Source organism: Protopterus annectens, chromosome 1.part0 (genome assembly GCF_019279795.1).
Source record: "Protopterus annectens isolate FY-2018-M chromosome 1.part0, PAN1.0, whole genome shotgun sequence".
NCBI lineage: Eukaryota > Metazoa > Chordata > Ceratodontiformes > Protopteridae > Protopterus > Protopterus annectens.
Genome location: NC_056725.1, coordinates 1,718,325,813 through 1,718,345,291, shown reverse-complemented (window position 1 = coordinate 1,718,345,291; position 19,479 = coordinate 1,718,325,813). Strand labels below are relative to the sequence as shown.

The following is a 19,479-nucleotide window of genomic DNA, read 5'->3' as shown; positions in this document are numbered from 1 at the left end:
ACCTTTTCCATTCCTTCTACAGGTTTCGGTACTCGGGTGTCCTCAGTCGAACCCGTGGGGGATACATCGGGGCCTCAGGCTGCGGCTCCGAGTCTCCCCCTTGGTGCTTCGGCTAGGGGTACCCTGACTCCAGTCATGGTCTCGGAGGCGGGTTTTTCATCCGATTCTGGTGGACCTGCCTTCGAGGCTATGAGGAGCACGCTGGCCAAGTCCATAGTGACTTCACCTGAATCGGCAACTCCTTTCCTAGATGCTGCGACTAGAGCTTCTGGTGCCCCCCTATCTCTGGACAGCGGGGCTCCTAGGTCTGAGGATACCTCCATGTGTGGTCCCCTACTTTCTGAGGGCCCTTCAGAGTCTGTGCTTGAAGAGCCTCCCAGGAAGAAGTTGTGTAAGAGGAAGCACGTAGACTCCCCAGATGAGTCTGTCACCTCGGACACCAACCTCTATGATGCAGAAGGGTCCCCAAAGTCGTCCTCTGATGATGTCTCGTTCTCCGATATCCTGGAGATCTTGAGACAGCGGAGCAACTGGCCATCCAAAAACCCTTCTGAGGAGGAGTCAGTCTTCCTCAAGGCCTTCGGAGCCCAGCCTTCCGCCTCCTGGGTGTCCCCACCCTTCGATGAATTATTGGATCTTATTTGTCGAAGGGTGTGGGAACACCCTGACTCTGTGGAGCCAGTTTCTAGCCGCCCCAATAAGTTCTTATCTGCGCCTCCTGGAAAAGAATTTTTGACCAAGGGAGTACCTGTGGATGCTATGGTGCTGGCGTCTGCCACTCAGCAGGACGTGGCAGAGGCTTCTACTTCCATCCATCCTCCTAATAAGGAGTCTAGGAGTATGGATAGGTATGGGAAGCGTACCCTGTCTTCAGCGACCTTTACCTTGCGGTCGCTGAATTACTTGTGTCATTTTACGCGGCTCCAAAGAGATCTCATAAAGGAGTTGGGAGATACTCTGTCGGGTAACTTGCCTGAGGCGTTGGCCCAGTCTGTTAACTCCCAGCTGTCTACCCTTTCTTCCATCATCAACTTGTCCATGAGGCTCATATCTTATGCAGCCGAGGGGGCGGGTAGAGCAGCGAGTTCGGTCGTAGCCCTCAGGAGGCAAGCTTGGATGCGCTTGTGTCATTTTGCGGAGGCTTTCAAGTCTTCTTTCACGGACGCCCCATTCGACGGGTCCTCCCTTTTTGGACCCAAAGTGAAAGACACCCTCACTAGATGTGAGCAGGAGGGTAAGACTTTGTCTGCCATTGGGGCCCATTTTTCGCTTCCCTCTAGACCTGATCCCAAGGCTCAGAGGGGTGGTAAAATGTGGTTCAGAAAGTCTCAAAAGTCTTCCCCTGCCCATCAAAGTGACCCCCCCCCCCTCCAGGGGCAGAGGAGGGGGAAATTTTAATGGAAGGCGTTGCCCTAGAGGCGGTGGAGGCCCCTGCAATACAGGAGACCCCGAGTCCTTTCGTGGTTCCTCCTACCAATGTCCCTGAGAGATTACCCGACTGTGCGTCTCCGGAGGCAGTCGGGGGTCATTTTTCGGAGCATCTTCAGGCCTGGGAGTCCATCACTCAGGATCGATGGGTGCTTCGTATCATCACTGGAGGTTACACCATTCCCTTTATTCATTCCCCCCTGCCATCAAGGAAAATCCCGGACGTTCCACCCAGTCAACGGGATCAGGCAGCAATAGAGGTTTCAAAGCTGCTATAAAAAGAGGTCATCCAACCAGTCCCCGCAGACCAGATCGGATTAGGAACTTACTCAAGGTTATTTTTGGTGCCAAAAAGAACAGGGGATTTGAGACTCATTCTGGATCTCAGCTGTCTAAACCGCTTTGTAAAGACGTCCAATGGTCACTTTGGAATCCATTTTCCAATTGCTGGAAAAAGGAGTATGGATGTGCTCCCTCGATCTCAAGGATGCCTATTATCACATCAAGATAAACAAGGCTTCCAGGAATCATTTATGCTTCCAGCTGGGAGCCAGTCATTTTCAATTCCGGGCCCTGGCCTTTGGTCTCACCACAGCCCCCAGGGTGTTCACCAAGTGTCTGGCAGTGGTGACAGCTCACCTGAGATGTCTAGGATTCCAGGTGTTTCCTTATATAGACGACTGGCTCCTCACCACCCCCAACAGGCATCTACTTGTTCAAGCCACGAGAGCTACTGTCAAATTGGGCCATCTTCTGGGGATTTCATTCAACTGGGCAAAGTCTGTATTGCTGCCATCACAGCGTGTTGCCTTTATTGGCACAGAGCTAGACTCTGTAGAGATGCAAGCTTTCCTACCGACAGAGAGAATAAAAGTGTTACAGGCCCAAGTCCTGGCTTTACTACCCTGGGAAAAAGCCCAAGCCAGGATGGTTCTTCAGTTGTTGGGATCAATGGCGGCTACCGTTCTCCTAGTTCCGCTAGCCAGGTTACACATGCGAATACTTCAGTGGCTCCTTTCGGCCCAGTGGTCATAATCAGGAACGTCCTTTGTCCCATCCGATTCTCATCATGGAGAGATGCCGGCAGGATCTGCATTGGTGGCTTTTCTCATCCAATCTGAATCAAGGGAGACCCTTGAGCCCCCTGTCCCCTAATGCCACAGTAACCACGGATGCCTCCTAGATAGGGTGTCGGCATTATCTGGGCGAGACGGTCCAAGGTACGTGACAAGACCACGAGGTTCACTTGCATATCAATGTTCTGGAGATGAGAGCGGTGCTTCTAGCGTTGCAGGCACTTCACAGCTCTCTTCCCAGGGGAACTATTGCGATTCTTTCCGACAGTATGTCGGTTGTCTGGTATCTGAACAAGCAGGGAGGAACCAAGTCTTGCTCCCTTTGCAGGGAGGCCATGAGAGTGTGGAATTGGGCAATCACTTCCCAGTGCTTTCTAGTGACAACGCACATTCCGGGGAAGTCCAATGTGATAGCAGACAGGCTGAGCAGAGCTATTCTGATGCCTCACGAGTGGTCCCTGAATGACCGAGTGGCTGCTCAGATCTTCCCCAAGTGGGGCCTTCCCTGCTGCGACCTCTTTGCCAGCCCCCTGAATGCGAAGTGCAGCAATTTTTTCACTCTGATCCCGCCACAGGGGGAGTCACCTAGGGATGCTCTAGTCCACAATTGGCCCTCCGATCTGCTCTATGCCTTCCCGCCGGTCCCTCTTCTACCAAGAGTGATTCAGAAGGTTACCTGCTTGGGAAGCAAGATGATTTTGATCGCACCACACTGGCCCTGTCAAGTTTGGTTCCCCTTCCTTCTGAAGTATGTGGTGGATAGTCCTTGGATTCTGGACCCATCTCCAGACCTATTGACTCATCAGTCAGGACAGCTCCATCCATCCCTACGAACACTCAAGCTTGCTGCCTGGCTTCTCCACTTCCGACCTTAGTCAGACAGCATATCTTTACCCCGGAAGTAGGGTTACCACCTGTCTCACTTTGCGAGGGACAGTCCCTCTTTGGGCAGTTGTGTCCTGAAAAATATTGTGAGAAAATGGCAAATGTCCTGAGATTTTAGGACAAAAGTATTTTCTATATTGTATGTAATAGTTGCATAAAACAGTTATTCTGTATCTGAAACACCTAAATGTTATACAAAACAGAATAAGGAACAAAAATGCTACAAGAATAAACTTTTATTCAGGCAAACAACTGAAGTTCTGTCCTTTGTACTGGCCATGGGTATGTTTTGCCCTGCAAAATCTGATGTTTGTAGCACAAATGTCCCATTTTGGCCATTTGGAAAGGTGGCAACCCTACCCGGAAGTAGTACATATTCTGTCTTCCTCCCACAAGTCTTCTACTAGGAAACTATACTCTAGTAAATGGAAGAGATTTTAGCTAATCTCCGAACTTCACTATTGTAGGTTTAGAGTGATTCTACTAACCACGTATGAGCTGGCTCAGGGTATCTAACCTATCAGATTGTAAGGTATGATGTCAAGTTGGCGTGCCCAATCACAATAAAGGTTTTTTCACCCACACTTGATTGGCTCCCACTGACACACCCCCAGGTACTCTTATAAAAGGAAATCCTCAGGATCACTCTTTCCATTAAGGAACTACGCTTCGATGGTGATTGTACTTCTGGTACTTTTTACTTCAATAAAGTATGACCTTCTAGAATCTGAACTTCGACTACGTTGATTTTTTGCCACTACGGCGAGCAGAGCTCCTTAGCCGAGCAACGTTTACATTGTTTTGCCTGTTTTTCTGTGTGTTTCATCTTTGATTTCTAGCTGTCACACTAGTGGTTCCTCTCAGCAGGCGACCTGACCAGCCGGAACTACGACCTGTATACGAAGCCTTTCTAAAGGCTTTACTCAGCCTTCAACCACAAGCACTCGGGTACGCACAGCCTTTCTCAAGGCTTTACTGGTAGCCCAGCTTCTTCACCGACATCCCACCGTACCTTTATTAAGGCAGCCTACCTGGTCATCCATTTATTCTTGGCTTCCCTAGGGTAACTATATTATATATTAAATCTACATCATTAGAAAAGGTAACACATGGAAAATCATTTAGACAACCAGGGGTATTATTAACTATATTCCCCATATCTTCTGGTTCAGAGAATAATGGTTTAGCAGTAATTTTTCTATTTGATAAACCATCAGCAATTGTGTTATCAACTTCATTTGCTAAATGACCCCTTTGTAAAAAGTCTTTACATATGTAATTAAATTTTTTTCAAGAGTTTCTTCATTATTAATTAGCCTGGTGGCTCTAATGAACTGACCTTTCAAAACATTCTTATGTATGTGGTGAAGATGCATCCTACTTCTACGTAGCATAGTATTCTTTTAGCACGTTTTTTTATATAGTAGTATTATTAGACCTTCATTGTCTTTAAACACAGGTGCATCTAAAAATCAATCATATTGTCAGAAAGCTTGACAGTAAGTTTCAAAAAGGTCACTGTGTTATGTAAAAATTCAATAAAGACATATAAATCTTGTTTTGACCCTGTCCAGATAAAAAGATGTCATAAACAAAACATACATAGAATTTAAGATGGCTAGTAAATGAGTGACCAATCAAAACATATGTCGATTCCAATAAAGCCAAAACTATGTTTGCATAACTGTTAGCGGATACAGCAACATCCACTTTCTGTAATAATAATGGATGTAATTTAATGTTATTATAAATAAGCATTATTGTATATGGTCTGAAGAAGCTCCATTTAGGTGTGAAAGTGCTTAACATTATGTTCTATATATTATTAAAGCGATTGTCCTACACGTCTGCTGGATGGTCTTTTTACCATTTTTAGTTCCATGTATTTCTATTAGGCCATCCTTTATTTGCTTTGGTTGTATATGTTTTTTATGGATTTTGTTTTTAGTGTTTATTTTGGGGTTATTTCTAGTAGGTAAAACATTTACATGGTTGTGCAGAGGCAATGAATTATGACAAGCTATTGCTTACTAGGATGTAGTTTGCTTTGGAATAGTTCCTAACTTGTTACAGGGTTTGTTGGGGTTACTGGGTTGATTTTTATTTTAATGGAGACAGCTTTGTGGTCTGACCTCAACAGTGAGCACTTGACACTGGGGAGGGTGGGGTGCAAAGCTTCCCCATATTGGTGAGTATCAGGTCCAGTATGTTTGAACCTCTGCTGGGTATGCGGATTATCTAGTCAAAGGTATTTGTGTTAGTAAAGACCAGGAATTGTCACGTCTGCAAGTATGAAGCAGTGTATGTTTCCCAGTCCTTAGAGGGGTAGTTAATGGTGAGTATCTCCAATAGGTCTAGGTACAAGTTATGAGATTCTAAGGACATAAAGGGTGACCTATAGCTTGCTATGATATGGGGTGGATCTTTGCCTATGGTGACTTGCATGTGAATAAATTCTAGAGAATCATCCTGTTTAACCAACCTAGAGTTATACTTGCTGCTAATATAGACTGACTCCTCCTCCTTTTGTCCCTGTCTGTGCAGCTGATGGTCTTTGTGATGCCCATGCACTGGTCCAGCAATCAAGGAGCCTCAATCCTCACCACTAACACCAGTGAGGGGCGTCCATATAGGGAAAGGATAATAAATACACAAACAGTAAAGTACAATTTCCCATAAGAGTGCACAGAGATCACAGTCAGTCTGGGGCTGGTTTCTCCCTTTCTCTCCAGGTCCCCAATAAGACTCCCCACTGACACAGCTATAGAGTCCAGATCTCAGCATATCCATGTTGTCTAGATCTGTATTTGGCTTGGCAGCTGTAGGTTATGGACTGGATTATACAGAGGTATCTTTGGGTGTTCTCTGAGGTTTGGCGCTAGACTAGGCTAGATTGTATTAAATGTCTGATATGCACTGTTTAATGAGCATCCTAGCTGCTCTAAGCTTGTTTCAGCACAATTGCTTTGTTTTAACCACATTAAAATACATGTTTCAGTTCTCTGTCTTTTTGGAAAGTGTTGGTTTCTAGAAGCAGCAATTTGGTCCTCTGTTCATACCTTTACAAAGCACTGCAAACTAGCTTCCTTTTCACAGTCTAGGATAGGCTTTTCTAGAACCATTCTCCATTGGATCCTGGGCCCTCATCCTTCTTTCTCCCAAACATCCTAATCTATGGTGATCTACCCATATAGCTAAGGCTACTGCAATAGTGATTGGTAGGATGAGTATAGTACAGCTGTATAAGTAGAGCTTAAATAAGTAAACTTACCTTAACGGTAGATGTTCAGATAACTAGCGTGAGGACTTCTAATTTTAGTTTCCTAGGACTGACCTTTTCAGGGCTTTAGCCTCCCTCTTTCAGTTGGCATGGAAGCTTTGAAGGGCTTGGGGCCCAAACCAATCATTTACATCAGCTCAGCTTGAGATAAATAACTGTTGGGCACACGGAGGATGCCAGTGAAGCTTTGAAAGCTGTCTGGCTGTTATAGCTTGTACAGTATATAACCAGTTTACTTGCACAACTATACTTTCCCCTCTTAAGGCAGTGTTGTTCTGTTTTACCCTTCCAGGGTATATACATTTTTCCCCAGATATTTTATTTCAACTTTTTTTTTTTTTGTTTTCATTTTCTGCTGTATCATAGGTTCGTAGGTTAGTACTAGCCTAACTGCCCTTATGGACAATTTTAAGCCTAGCCAGTTACCCCATATGAGAATTAAACCTTGCACCTTGTGTCTTTAAGGTAAACACCTTACACTTAACCATTACGCCAGCCTTCCTAAGCTTATCTATTAGTATCATGCTAACTGTCTTTGTCAGCCATTTCAAGCCCAGCCAATTACCTCATGTAAGAATCAAACCCTGTACCTTGTGCCTATAAGGTGAACACCTTAACCACTATGCCAACCTCCCAACCCATTAATGGTTTTCTTGTTTTATACCCTTCACTGCAGTGTTCTTGTTCTACTTAAATTACACTGCTGCCCAGTGCCTCAAGGGATATTCACTTCACCAGAAGTATTGATTCAAGGCATTCAGTAATTAGCAGACAATCTGTGCTAAGAAAAAAAAAAAAAACATAAAGTGGTTCTGACTACCTTTTCAGTTCAATGTTGTAATCTTTTTACTTTTGGGCTAGTGCCTCAGTCCCAAGTAAAAATATATTTTAAGAAACTGAGCACTCTTGCTTGGTCCCCTTCTCAGTTCTTACCTTCCTTTTAAAAGATTTGTTTACCTCAGTTCTTTTCTTTGAGAGTCAGTGTAAAGAGTCCTTGTCTAGCTGCGGCTTATCTCTCCTATTCATTGGGCCTTGATTTTAAATGGTCATTGATATACTGTGTCAGAAGGGCCTTATCTTTTTATGCAGCCATACAATTTTTTTTTATCTGTTTCAGGTGAGGTGGGTAACATCTGTCAGTAAAACGTCTTTATTGGCATTGTTGGCTATCCCCTGTTATATCCTACTGTTCCCAGATGAGAAAGTCTCTGCCAGGGTCGGTGAAAGCCCATTTTTTTATTATGTTCATGGCTACCTCCCTTACCCATCTGTTCCAAAATGTCTGCACAAGACTATTCCCTTGGCATGCACCCTGTATCTAGGCTGGGTTTTCTTAAAACAATTTTACATGGCCTGCTACCTGACTTTGCTCACCCTTTTTATTGTCTGAGCTCTGAATTCATGCACGGGTAAAGGCTTTTCTGAGTCTGTTCCATATAAGACAGTTTTTTACCATGAAAAAACTTCAAATATTCATGGTGTAAAATCAGAAACATTTGAATCTACCAACTACCCCATGGAATTTATCTTTGTTTCTAGCATGTGATCCTTCTCCTTTTTGGCTTTCTGCTTTATACAGTCACAGAATCATAAGTGATCCTATTCCTTTTCTTGATCACCCTTCTGATGTCATCACAGTTAGGTGGAGTGTACCACAAGGCCACAAGCTTGCTCAAAAAAAAAAAGAATACTGGATACAAAATTAGAAGTGAAAATACAAAATACAATGATACTATTTAAGACTTATATACCACATTTCACAAGTTGCTTAAGTGGTGCCATAATGTTTAATACACAAAAAGATAAGTGTTTATTTCCAATTGTCTTCTGCACTTCTGATTTAATACATATCTCTGTAATATGTACAACTGTTTTTACTCTCCTTTTTGTTGTGTGATAGAGCTGAATATCTGTTACTGTTGTGGCCCTCAATTTGCAGTGAAATCTTTTGCCTAGAGGCCTAGCTGTTTTCTTTGTGGCAGAAAGGGAAATAAACTGGTTTAATCTAGCTAGGGGCATTCCTGCAAAACTGTTATTGTTGATTGGATAATTGGGCTGGTTTCTGTTTCATTGCCTTTAATAGCCAGTATTTAAATCAGATGTACTTGTTTGCTCAAGCTGTTCTAAGCTGCATAGAGACTGACCTACTGCCTGCTGTGATATTGGAAAAAGATAAGTGTTTATTTTCAATTGTCTTCTGCACTTCTGATTTCATACATATCTCTGTAATCTGTGCAACTGTTTTTTTTCCCACCTACCTGCCCAGTTGTTGTGGTGGTCTTAAGTCTTCGTGGCTTTGAGTTGCCCGCCTGTGGTATAAAGCTGATACTGGACACCCCCCCCCCCCTCACATTACATTAGCTCATTCTACTGTTTATAGTGAGAACTTAGCAAAGGCCCACCCCTTTAGCTTCTGAATATTCAATTATCTCATTATCTTCTGTCTCTTCACTTTCTAATAAAATTTTAAAAAAAAAACTGTTTCCTGCCTTTCCTGTAACTAGCTAACTTTGGGCTCCTAAAAACAGAGGTGGCTAACTTCACGGCACTCATGCAATTGGAGAACAGCTGCATGACCGTCAAATCATACACTAATGCCCTGTATAAAGACATACATAAGTGCATGGATCTCGGCATACCCAACAGAACCAAGGTGCTCTCCTCCAAAAAAAAGGAAGCCAATCTGGTGGTCCCCTGCCATAAACAAACTCTACAACAGAAGGAGGAAACTGATGCGGAATAAGGTGAAGTCCCAAGACTGGAGAAACTCTCTTATCAGCCTCAACAAAAAGTTGATATCCCTCATCAAATCCTCTAAAGCTAGCTATGAAAACAGACTTGCAGCAGATAGTAAAGACAACCACAAGGCCTTCTATGGTTATGTAAAGAATCTCCGTGGCAATACCCAGATTTGCTCGGAGCTACTGTACAATGGTGCCTCCTATACCGAGTCAACAGATATTGCCAGTATACTGGTTGACAGATTCAGTGCCAACTTTACCCCTCTCTCCCCACCAAAGGACCAATCACAATACCAGCAGATTGCCAGGCACCCAGTATTACTGCTGCACAGATTAAAACAGCACTGTCCAAGGCCAAGAATACAGCTTCTATGGGACCTGACAATATCTCTGGCTGTGTTCTATATGAACTACAGAGTGAACTGGCACCTCACCTGTGTGCCCTGTTTAATCACAGCCTCACCTCAGAGTTTGTCCCTACCGAATGGCTCACTGCTACAGTCATCCCTTTCCACAAATGAGGAGCATATTCAGACCCTGGAAACTATCGCCTGATGAGTCTGATATGCAAAGCTATGGAATGCATCATCATGGACCTAATAAACCAGGATATATGGAATCTCCAAACTCTAGATTCAACACAGTTTGGTTTTGTGAAAGGTAGATCATGCCTGCTCAACTTGGTCAACTTCTTTGAGTCAGTCACCAGAGCTGTGGATGAAAGCAAGGTGAATCATACCTTGATATGGACAAGGCCTTTGATACCATTCCCCACTCAGGAATCATAGAAAAACTCACTAAGCTAGGCATCAACCCCTATATCACTAGGTGAGTTGCAAACTGGCTCACATATAGAACCCACAGTGTGAAAGTAGCTGACTCCAAGTCAGACTGTCGACCAGTCACGAGTGGAGTCCCACAGGGTGCGGTCCTGGGTCCTCTCCTGTTTGGTATCTACTTTTCTGAAGTCCAGGCCAACACGAAGGGACTCTGGCTGACAAAGTTCGCAGATGATTGCAAATTGGGAGCCATAATTAACTCCCCAAGTGATGTTGACATCCTACAGAAAGGCCTCACTGAGACCAATGACTGGTGTCAGAACCATGGCCTTAAGCTCAATGCCAAAAAATGTGTCATCATCCCCTTTGGGAAAAACCCGGTTCCATAAATTACCACATCGATGGTAAACCACTGAACACAGATGGCATTATAAGAGATCTGGGAACACAGGTTGACAGCAACCTCTCTTTTGACCACCACGTTGCCACTGTGGTCAGAAAGTCCTTTTGTTTGGCACATCTCATTACTAAGGGTTTTGCATCCAGGAAAAAAGAGGTCATTGTCTCCGTCTACTCTTCCCTCATTAGGCCACTCATCGAATACAGTGCCCCATTTGGCATGTACTTCACTAGACTCCTACAACAACTGGAGAGGCCAGAAGAGTACCTCACAAAGAGCATCCTAGGCCTTAAACACTTGTCATATATGGACAGACTCAAAAAACCCCAACTATTCTCTGTCTCATATCGCCTACTTAGAGGAGATCTCTGCTTGACTTAAAAAGCCATGTCTAACCCAGCTCTGTTAGAAATGCTACATCTAAAGAAATCCCAGTCCCTCCGCATTACATGCTGTAGAGACCTCAACCTCCTTACCACAATCAACAGAAGAAGCTGGAGGGACAGGTCCATAACCTAGAGACTGCCCATGCTATGGAATAGACTTCCCATAAATGTCAAGCAGAGTGCTTCACTGGCCCTCTTCAAGAGAAGTCTTAATGAGTGGATGGGAAATAGAAAATTCACCCAGGGGATCACACCACTGGCTCTACTCGACAGAGGCACTGGGAACTAAGGTTGGGTCGCACGATGCCAGGGTAATCCTATGGGCTAAGCTTGTAAAGGCTGCAGGGCCATTAGCCTAGTACACGGCTATGAACCTATAAACCTAAGTTGTTAGAATATTAAACTACTGAATGCTTGGCCAAGTTTAATAATGCAGAAGCACAGAGTCTGAAAAATGTTATTTCCTTATACTGGAGAGATCAGAATCATCTGCTTTTTTATACTGATGAGTATGCCTATTTGGTCATAGTATACAAAGTTATGGCATTACAGTAGGCTTCTTTGTAATGCAAATGTTTAAATAAACTTGCTAAAAATAGCCTAGAACCCAATTGTTTAATACTAGCAAAAGTTGAAAAGGAGCAAAAATGCTTTAGTTTTAATATTTTCTTTTATTTTCTTTTGTAGAACCTGTTATCAAAAAGCCTGACCAATTTATTGAGATTGCAACACCATTTCTTAATTTCAGGCTTACTACAATTCATGTACCAGAAATGTAAGTATAGAATGTCTGCATGAGACTACCTTTCTTAGCTTTAGACTAATAATACCACATTGCACTTGTGTTTGTATCATACTGGATTAGCATAGAATCAAATTTTATAACTATATAAAAGTAGGCAGCATGGATTTTTAGTGACAGTAGAGATTCGAAATGTTCACATCTAATGTTAAATGTTTCATTGATATATTTTGTTGTGATGCCTACAAGACTACACCCTTGTTGTTATTTCAAGGGGCATTAGTTAAAGTAAACACGACCAATAGGATTGCTGTTACAGAACAATGTGGCTCATTGACTGTACTGGCAGTACAGTAGTCAGATGCTGGCATTTGTCTTAATTTGCTTTCCAGTTTTTTTTTTTATTTTAATTTAATGTATTTGTTAACTGATTAAATGATCTGGTCCTCAGACCCAAGGCAAGCTGGTAACTGTATTTTTGTGAGCACGTAGTCCAATATGAAGAAAAACAGATTGAATACTTAATCTGTTGAATAAAACAGAACTTGAAAATAAAACAGCATTTTTTGCAGGGAAGAAAACCTCCTGCACCCCAGACCATGTATCTCTTACTAAACTAACTCTGAGATTGCATAACATGAGAGAAAGAAAAAAAAAACAATAAAACCACACTCAGTGCAGCTGTCATACAGAAAATATTGAATGCAGTTTGGCAAGAGATGTAGGAGGTTCTGGAGCATGCATTGCAGCTCCTGCAGCTAGATATTTGTGGTTTATGGAGTCAAATTTAGTGTGTTGGAGATCTAGCTGAGACACAACAATATCTGGGTGAGATCCAGAAGAGTTTCACTGCTAGGTTTCAGTGGTATGGCTAAATTGAGCAGAGTCTTCTAGATCTCCAGGGATTGCATGACTAACTCACAAACATAATGATCATACAGAGAATAGTGGATAAAGTTGCAGGCTGCATTGCTGAGATTTTAGCTGAGTCACTGACTGACCTGCTAGAATGCAGATGGCCTGTACAGACAGCTAATAGAGGTGTCTCATATACTGTTGGCTCACAGTAGCTAATAGCTTCCAGGTTCACCAAGACCTGAAGGAGGGTCATGCAAATCACTACTATCTGGGAAACAACAACCCATAGATAACTGTTCTTATCACTGTTGCATAATTCCTCACTAAAGAGATATCCTACCTTGGATAACCATTCATCCAGCTAGCATATCAAAACCTTAGGCCCTTCTAGGTGCCGTACTTCAAATCTATGTCCTACATTCAGGATGCTGGCACATAAGTGATGTATGGGCACCTAATCCTTAGGGCTTCTTTGCTGCCTATTTAAATGCTACTTTTTAAATTCAGTCTGTCAAGTTGTTTGTCACATTGTTTTAGCTACTGAGCTACTGGCAGATAAGTAACCCACTGGGGACTTTTTTTTTTTTTTGTTGATTTACCATTTTACACGTCATCCATAAAGGGGAAATTTCAGTGCGGGATGCAAATTCTCCATAAAGAAAGACATGAGAAGTGCCTTTTTTGCCTGTTTTCAGACTGCAATCATACTCAGTGTGCTATATGTCAGGCTTATGTACTGAAGATCTTTCATGGCCATTTGTCTTCCCTTTTCCATTACCTAGAGAACCAATGTCAGACATTACTTGAAAAGGGAATCATAGCCTCTATATCCACCTGACATTCAGATGCCTCTTAAGAAGAAATTAAAAAAGGTCCATTTAGAGACTTATGCTCTACAGCCTCTGCCAGATGCCTCTGTTACGCTGGATGAAGAACCAGAGGACTGTCTGATTCAACTGCTAGCTCCCTCTCTTGTGATCCAGTTGAAGGCTGACATGGGGTTGGTTTCTCGCACAGCTGTCAAGGTTGAGCTGATGTCTGCTACAGACAAGAAGGGGGAGCCTAGATGATTGTTTCAGAAGGGCCTAGGGTGGATTCCCCAGACACTTGTTAGGCAAAGGGTTCTAGTTCTCTCACTGAAGGCAGGCAGGGCTCTGAACCACATAATCTTGTTAGGGCTGAGCTTCCTGTGAAGAAAATGCAGAAGTCCAAGCATTTGGCCGTTGTGACCAAGGATGAAGTCTAGGAAAGGCGATAGATTTGTATGTGTGTTGCTGTATGTGAAATGTGTGTGAGATTCTTGTTTAGTGGTATTGTTAGGGCAATGATTTTTCATAAGGTAATGTGTGGGGTGGGGTTAGGGTTATGGTTAGGGCATATTTGTAAGAACAGTCAACTGTGCTGTACAGTGTTACTGGTGTACTAACTCTAACCCTCACCTAGCCCCTGACCCTAATCCCTACCACATACTTTACCTTATGAAAAATTATTTCCCTAACCATATCACTATTCAAACAAAGTGTGTTTGAAATTACTGTTATTTTTTTTAGCTAATAATGAAAGGAGAGAGTTGTTTTTTGTTTTGCAAGAACTCATTACAGCCGAGTGACGTCTCCAGGCGTTTTTGCAGTTGCCTCCTACTGCGCTTCTAGGCATCAAATATTGCCTGTTCATATTTCCATTAATAATTCCAAAACCATGTTACATACAAGGTATCAGAATATTTTATTTTGAAGCATACATGATGGAAAACACAGTTATATTGATATATGACCTCTGTCAATGAGTATTTGTTAGAACTGTAAGGTGATAACTTCATTTTTTAAAGGCTGAAGCCACACCCACTGGGAGTTAAAGGTACACAGTCAAAAGAGCTCTACTGGAGGGAATGAGTTTAGTTTCAGCCATTTTGTATTTTTAATGAAAGGTAATTTTGACTTACAGAATTTAATCTAACCTCTACCAATATTTCTGCATATCAATATTCCATAATATACTGATATATATTTTTGTATATAGGTGTGACATTTCTGGACTTCATAAATAAAAACTTACTAGACCAGCTAGTAAGTACCACAACGACTGATGATAAAATCTTGGACTTGCTTCTTCCCAATATGAGACAGCTCTGTTTCCCTTCAGTTGTAGCACTCTTCCTAGTCAATTCAGTCATATGTATCATAAGACTAAAGAAAAAAAGCATCCTCCAATAACTTGTTACTCAGAGATTATCCCAAAGTAAATCTATTATAGCTGAATGGTGACCTGGCAAAATTAACTTTCTCTTCCGATGGGAGGATCCAGCTATAAATGTGACATCTTTTTGCAACCAAATTCCATAAACGTAAATAATTTAAAAAAACATCTGACCCCCTCCAAAATAAATATAATGCCAAGTTTAAAAATAAGCCCTTATGGTGGAACTCTAATATAAACAGGCTCTACAGTGAAAGGAAAAAGAAAGCTTATTGCTCATAAAAAGAAATCTAATTCTGCAAATAACAAAAACACCCTTGCTAAGGCTATCAGAAAACTCTGTACCCTGATTAAATCAACCAAGGCTATGTCAAAAACCTCATAAATAATGTTCAAAATTGCACTGAGCTAATAGTAAATGGAATCATACACTCTAAGCCTGAAGACATAGCCAGTCTACTAGTGGGGAAATGTAACTGTAACTTTACCCCCCCCCCTCACCCAGACCTCTTATCAGCATCCACACCTCACCCTTAAATCTCTCCAGAACAAGTCCTAAATGCACTATCCAAGACAAAAAACGCTGCTTCTGTGGAGGTAGATAACATACCAGGATGCCTATTGGTCAGTCTAAAGCATAGTGTGTCAAATGCCCTTCAGAGGGTTTTCAGTATTAACCTCCAGATAGTATTTGTATCAGATGAATATCAGACTATAATAGTCACCGTCCCTTCACAAAGGTGGGGCAATAACCACTGCAGACAACTGTAGACTTATAAGCCTGATCAGCCTTATCTGTAAGGCTATGGAAAGGATCCTGATTGAATCAATAAACAAAGACATAGGCAACCTATAAAGCATTGATCTGAGTCTTCATTTTTTTTTCAAAGGCAGAGCCTGCCTACTTAACCTGGTTGACTTCGTTGAGAAGGTCACTGACGAAATGGATGAGGAAAGAACTGCTCACACCTCTTATCTAGCCATGTGCAGGCATAGTTAATAAACTCATTAGCTAACTGTAAATCCTGATGTAACTCTTTGGATAGCAAACTGGCTCACAAATAGAACCCAAGAAATTAGGGTGGGTGGATCTACCTCCATCAAGAGACCTGTCACTAGTGGAGTACCCCAGGGCTTGGTCCACAGGCCACTTATTTTGGGCATCTGCTTCTCAGAGGGCAAGGCAAATGTTAAAGGCTTGTGGCTGACAAAAGTTTCCTGATGACTGTAAACTCAGTGCCATCATAAACTTTAAAGAAGACACCAAGATCCTGCAGGAAGGCCTGTAACAAGCAAATTGCTGGTGTCAAGCCATGTCCCAAAATAATGCCAGCAACTGCATAAGCATCCTTCAGCAATAAAGATATCCCCTGCAACTATCTCATCGACAATACTCCCCTGAAAGTGATCCAGTAGTGAAGGACCTGGGAACACAAGTAGACAGTGAGCTATTGTTCAACCAACACATGTTGACTATTGTTAGGAAGTCCTATTTATAGCACAGTGTATTAGCAAAGGTATGACTTCCCAATCTAGGGTGGAGATCATTCCACTGTACACAACACTCAATAGGCCAATCATTGAATATAATGCCCCATTTAGCATGTACTTGCTCAAGCACCAGACTCATCTCTAGTGACCACAGTATTTCTTCACCAAGAAAATCAAGGGACTAAATCACAAAAGTTACTCTGACCACCTCAAAGCTCTGTCCCTCTTCTCAGTGTCCTGGAGGCTGATGAAAGGAGATCTCTGACTTGCATGCAAAACTTCTATCAGCTCCATCGTTGCAGGCCTTCTATACAGCCAAAGTCCAATAGTGGCAGAAACACATGCTCTAGAGACCTCAATCTCTACTGCAACTTAAATAGAACATGCTGGTAGGATAGATGTCTCTCAAAGAGAAGACTACTTTTTCTGAAATCACCTTCCTGTCTATGTGAGCTCAAATATATCTTACTTTATTCAAGCTCACCCTGAATGCCACAGTAAGTTTACCCATTGTTTGGCACCCTTGTCCCATATGGTCATGGGGAATATGAAAGTACCTCCTCCAGAGTTATGACTATTCATACTTACTATACGAATGGTTCTTGCACAATACTAAAGGATTGTCTCACCCAGGGTTATACAAGACTTCAGCAAAATACAGGGGCCTTGGTACTAAGCTACTAAAGCTAGAAGCTCAGTGGAAATACTGGCTAGACTGCTATATATCCTCACAGACCTATAGCCCAGTAGGTATCTGGCGTGGTAAAAATATTTGAAGTACTGAATGTTGCAAAGGAGATAAAATAACTGGAAGTAGAATCTATAAAAAATAGGAAAGATCAATTTCCATTAGAACTAATGGAATTTGCATGAAAAATACATACAAATTTATTTTCAGACAGAGGAGTGAAGTTTAAGGGAAGGCAGGACTTGAACAGTTTATGTGATGATGGAGTGAATGATTGTTAAAAAGAAACATGTCTACACTGTATGAAAATAATGAAAAAGTCACTACAGTTTGTTTGATTTTCTAGTAATACATGTTATTCCTATATCATTATGTAAATTAGGATGTAATAGAGATGTTTAAAAAAGGTTAGAATAAATATTACCACACGCACAGGGGTGTTGTGAGGCATGAACCCAAAAGGCTGTGGCCATGGATATGTGGAGAGCTGATGAAAATGTCTGGAACTGTTCCTAAGCAGGTAAACTACTGAAATGTGAGATGTTAGTATGTTTGTTACTGTAAGGTGTGTTTAATTTGTGTCTTGGTCCTGATTTCTATTTTCGGTCAATTTTAATTCATGCGTAATAACATATTTGAGTTGGAGTATGTTTTCCTGGTGCTTGGTGTTGATCTTCATGACTTTATTTTTTATTTATTAGTATTTCTGTGTTTGATAGTTTTCCCTAGTAATAACTTCTCAGGATGGAAACAGTTTGTTGGATTTTTGAAGTCAAGCCTGTGAGGGGAGTAGGGATCTCTGACTGAATTTTAGGTGTAGGTGTCCTACACTAGCTTTCTCCCAATCATACATACAACATATTTTATGCATAGGTTGTTATCACTCTGATTTATCAGTTTTGTAGCGAACAAAATACTGTTTAATGTATGTTTCTAACTATTGAAAGGTTGATCAACATTCTGTTTTGATGTGCAGTAATTCCATCATACATTATGGTACTTACTCTTGATGCATATATACCAAATATTGTGGTAGAAACATCTGTAAAAGGGATTTAATGTGAATTACCTGTGAGATGTTAAAAGTGGGATGTGTAACCCAAGATGACAGCCATTCATCTGCCATGGAGAGAGTTTTGTGACTGGGAATGGAGTTTCTTGAGAAACCTTGACCAGAAGACGCCACAAAGTACTAAGAACCTGTCTGTAGATGTACACAAAGGCATACCAGGAATCTGATCATGGATGAACTTTAGGCCTGTTTAGTGTATTGTTCAATGAGTTGAGGAAGGCTAATGCAAGGCCTTAATAAAGGGTACCTAGGAGTATGTCACCAAGGTGACATGAACTATATACAGTATTCCCAAACCGACTATCTAAAGGTGACACGAACACAGTAATTGAAGTTGCTTGTCTAATAAAAAGTGGTAAAGAATTTTTGGACTGGGTTCTGCCAATTGTGCTCGCTAACACTTTGGGTCTGGGGACACCTTTCCCAGCATCACCACACAGTAGCTATGCCTCTGCTTTCAGCTACAGGCTACAGTTTTAAGCTGCATGTTCCCTTCCTTTTATTACAACTTGGACTATATCTCATACCAGTCTTATTTAGAATATGTTTCAAATGCTCTCTTATGATTAAAAACTATCTCATGTTACGAGGTATCCTGGCATTGAGTGCCAGTATTGCATTTGTGGTCAAAACTAAAGTACCATATTGCTCTGTATTTTCACTGTATTACTGGCATTCAGAATATTGGTATTATGTTTGTGGTCAGAGCTGCAACTCTGTAATGCTCCATGTGTGTCATAAGCTGTAGCAAGTTACAGTTTAAAAGGAGAGCTTTTATTTTTGTTATTTGCTTATTAAGTCAGTCCAAGGAGAGAAGCTTTTTTTTTCTTCTCCTCAACTTAAACTTGAGGGGGGGGGGGGGCAGGCAGATCAGAGGACAGCAGAAATGCAAGAATAGTTAGCTACACCTATGGCATGAAAGGGCTATTTATCCAAAATATTGGGGGCAAAGTTATAGAGGAACTCTTCAATAACATGTTAATTTGTACCAGGGAATGAATTAGATTACAGAGTGATGCCACTTCAGTCATAAGAATATTCATGCATACTAATCATAATACAAATTCATTTAATTATTGCAGGTATTTGAATACAGCTTTGATACTTTGGAAGTTTATGTTGAAGTTCAGAAATGTAGCTAAGTGAATGTTGAGATGGCATCCTGAATTCATGAAAGTTATGTTTGCTGCTTTGGCAGACATTTAAATTAAGTAATACACATTACTGAAGGATAGGTGGATGAGAGATATGCACTAAAGAAAGAAATTAAGGGTGTTGAGTATGGAAGTTTTGTCTTATGGCTAAGTGTAGAGCAGATTTGTAAGCCTGACATGTAGCACAAACAAGATTAAGAAAATGGAATTTATTAAAAAATGTAATTAAGGTAACTCATGGTGTGGGGATAAAGGGGGCATGGACTGATGAGATGCAGGAAATGAAAAGCATGGAGATGTAAG

At 41.7% G+C, this 19,479-nt stretch overlaps 1 protein-coding gene across 1 annotated transcript in view; it reads left to right on the top strand.

Moving 5' to 3' along the window:
* Positions 1-19,479, top strand: part of ADGB (androglobin) — a 4,124,629-nt gene that overhangs the window by 1,628,449 nt on the left and 2,476,701 nt on the right. The window contains exon 12 of the mRNA XM_044074542.1: positions 11,663-11,750. Within this exon, the coding sequence (XP_043930477.1) occupies positions 11,663-11,750 (88 nt within the window). The remainder of the gene's footprint in view (positions 1-11,662; positions 11,751-19,479) is intronic.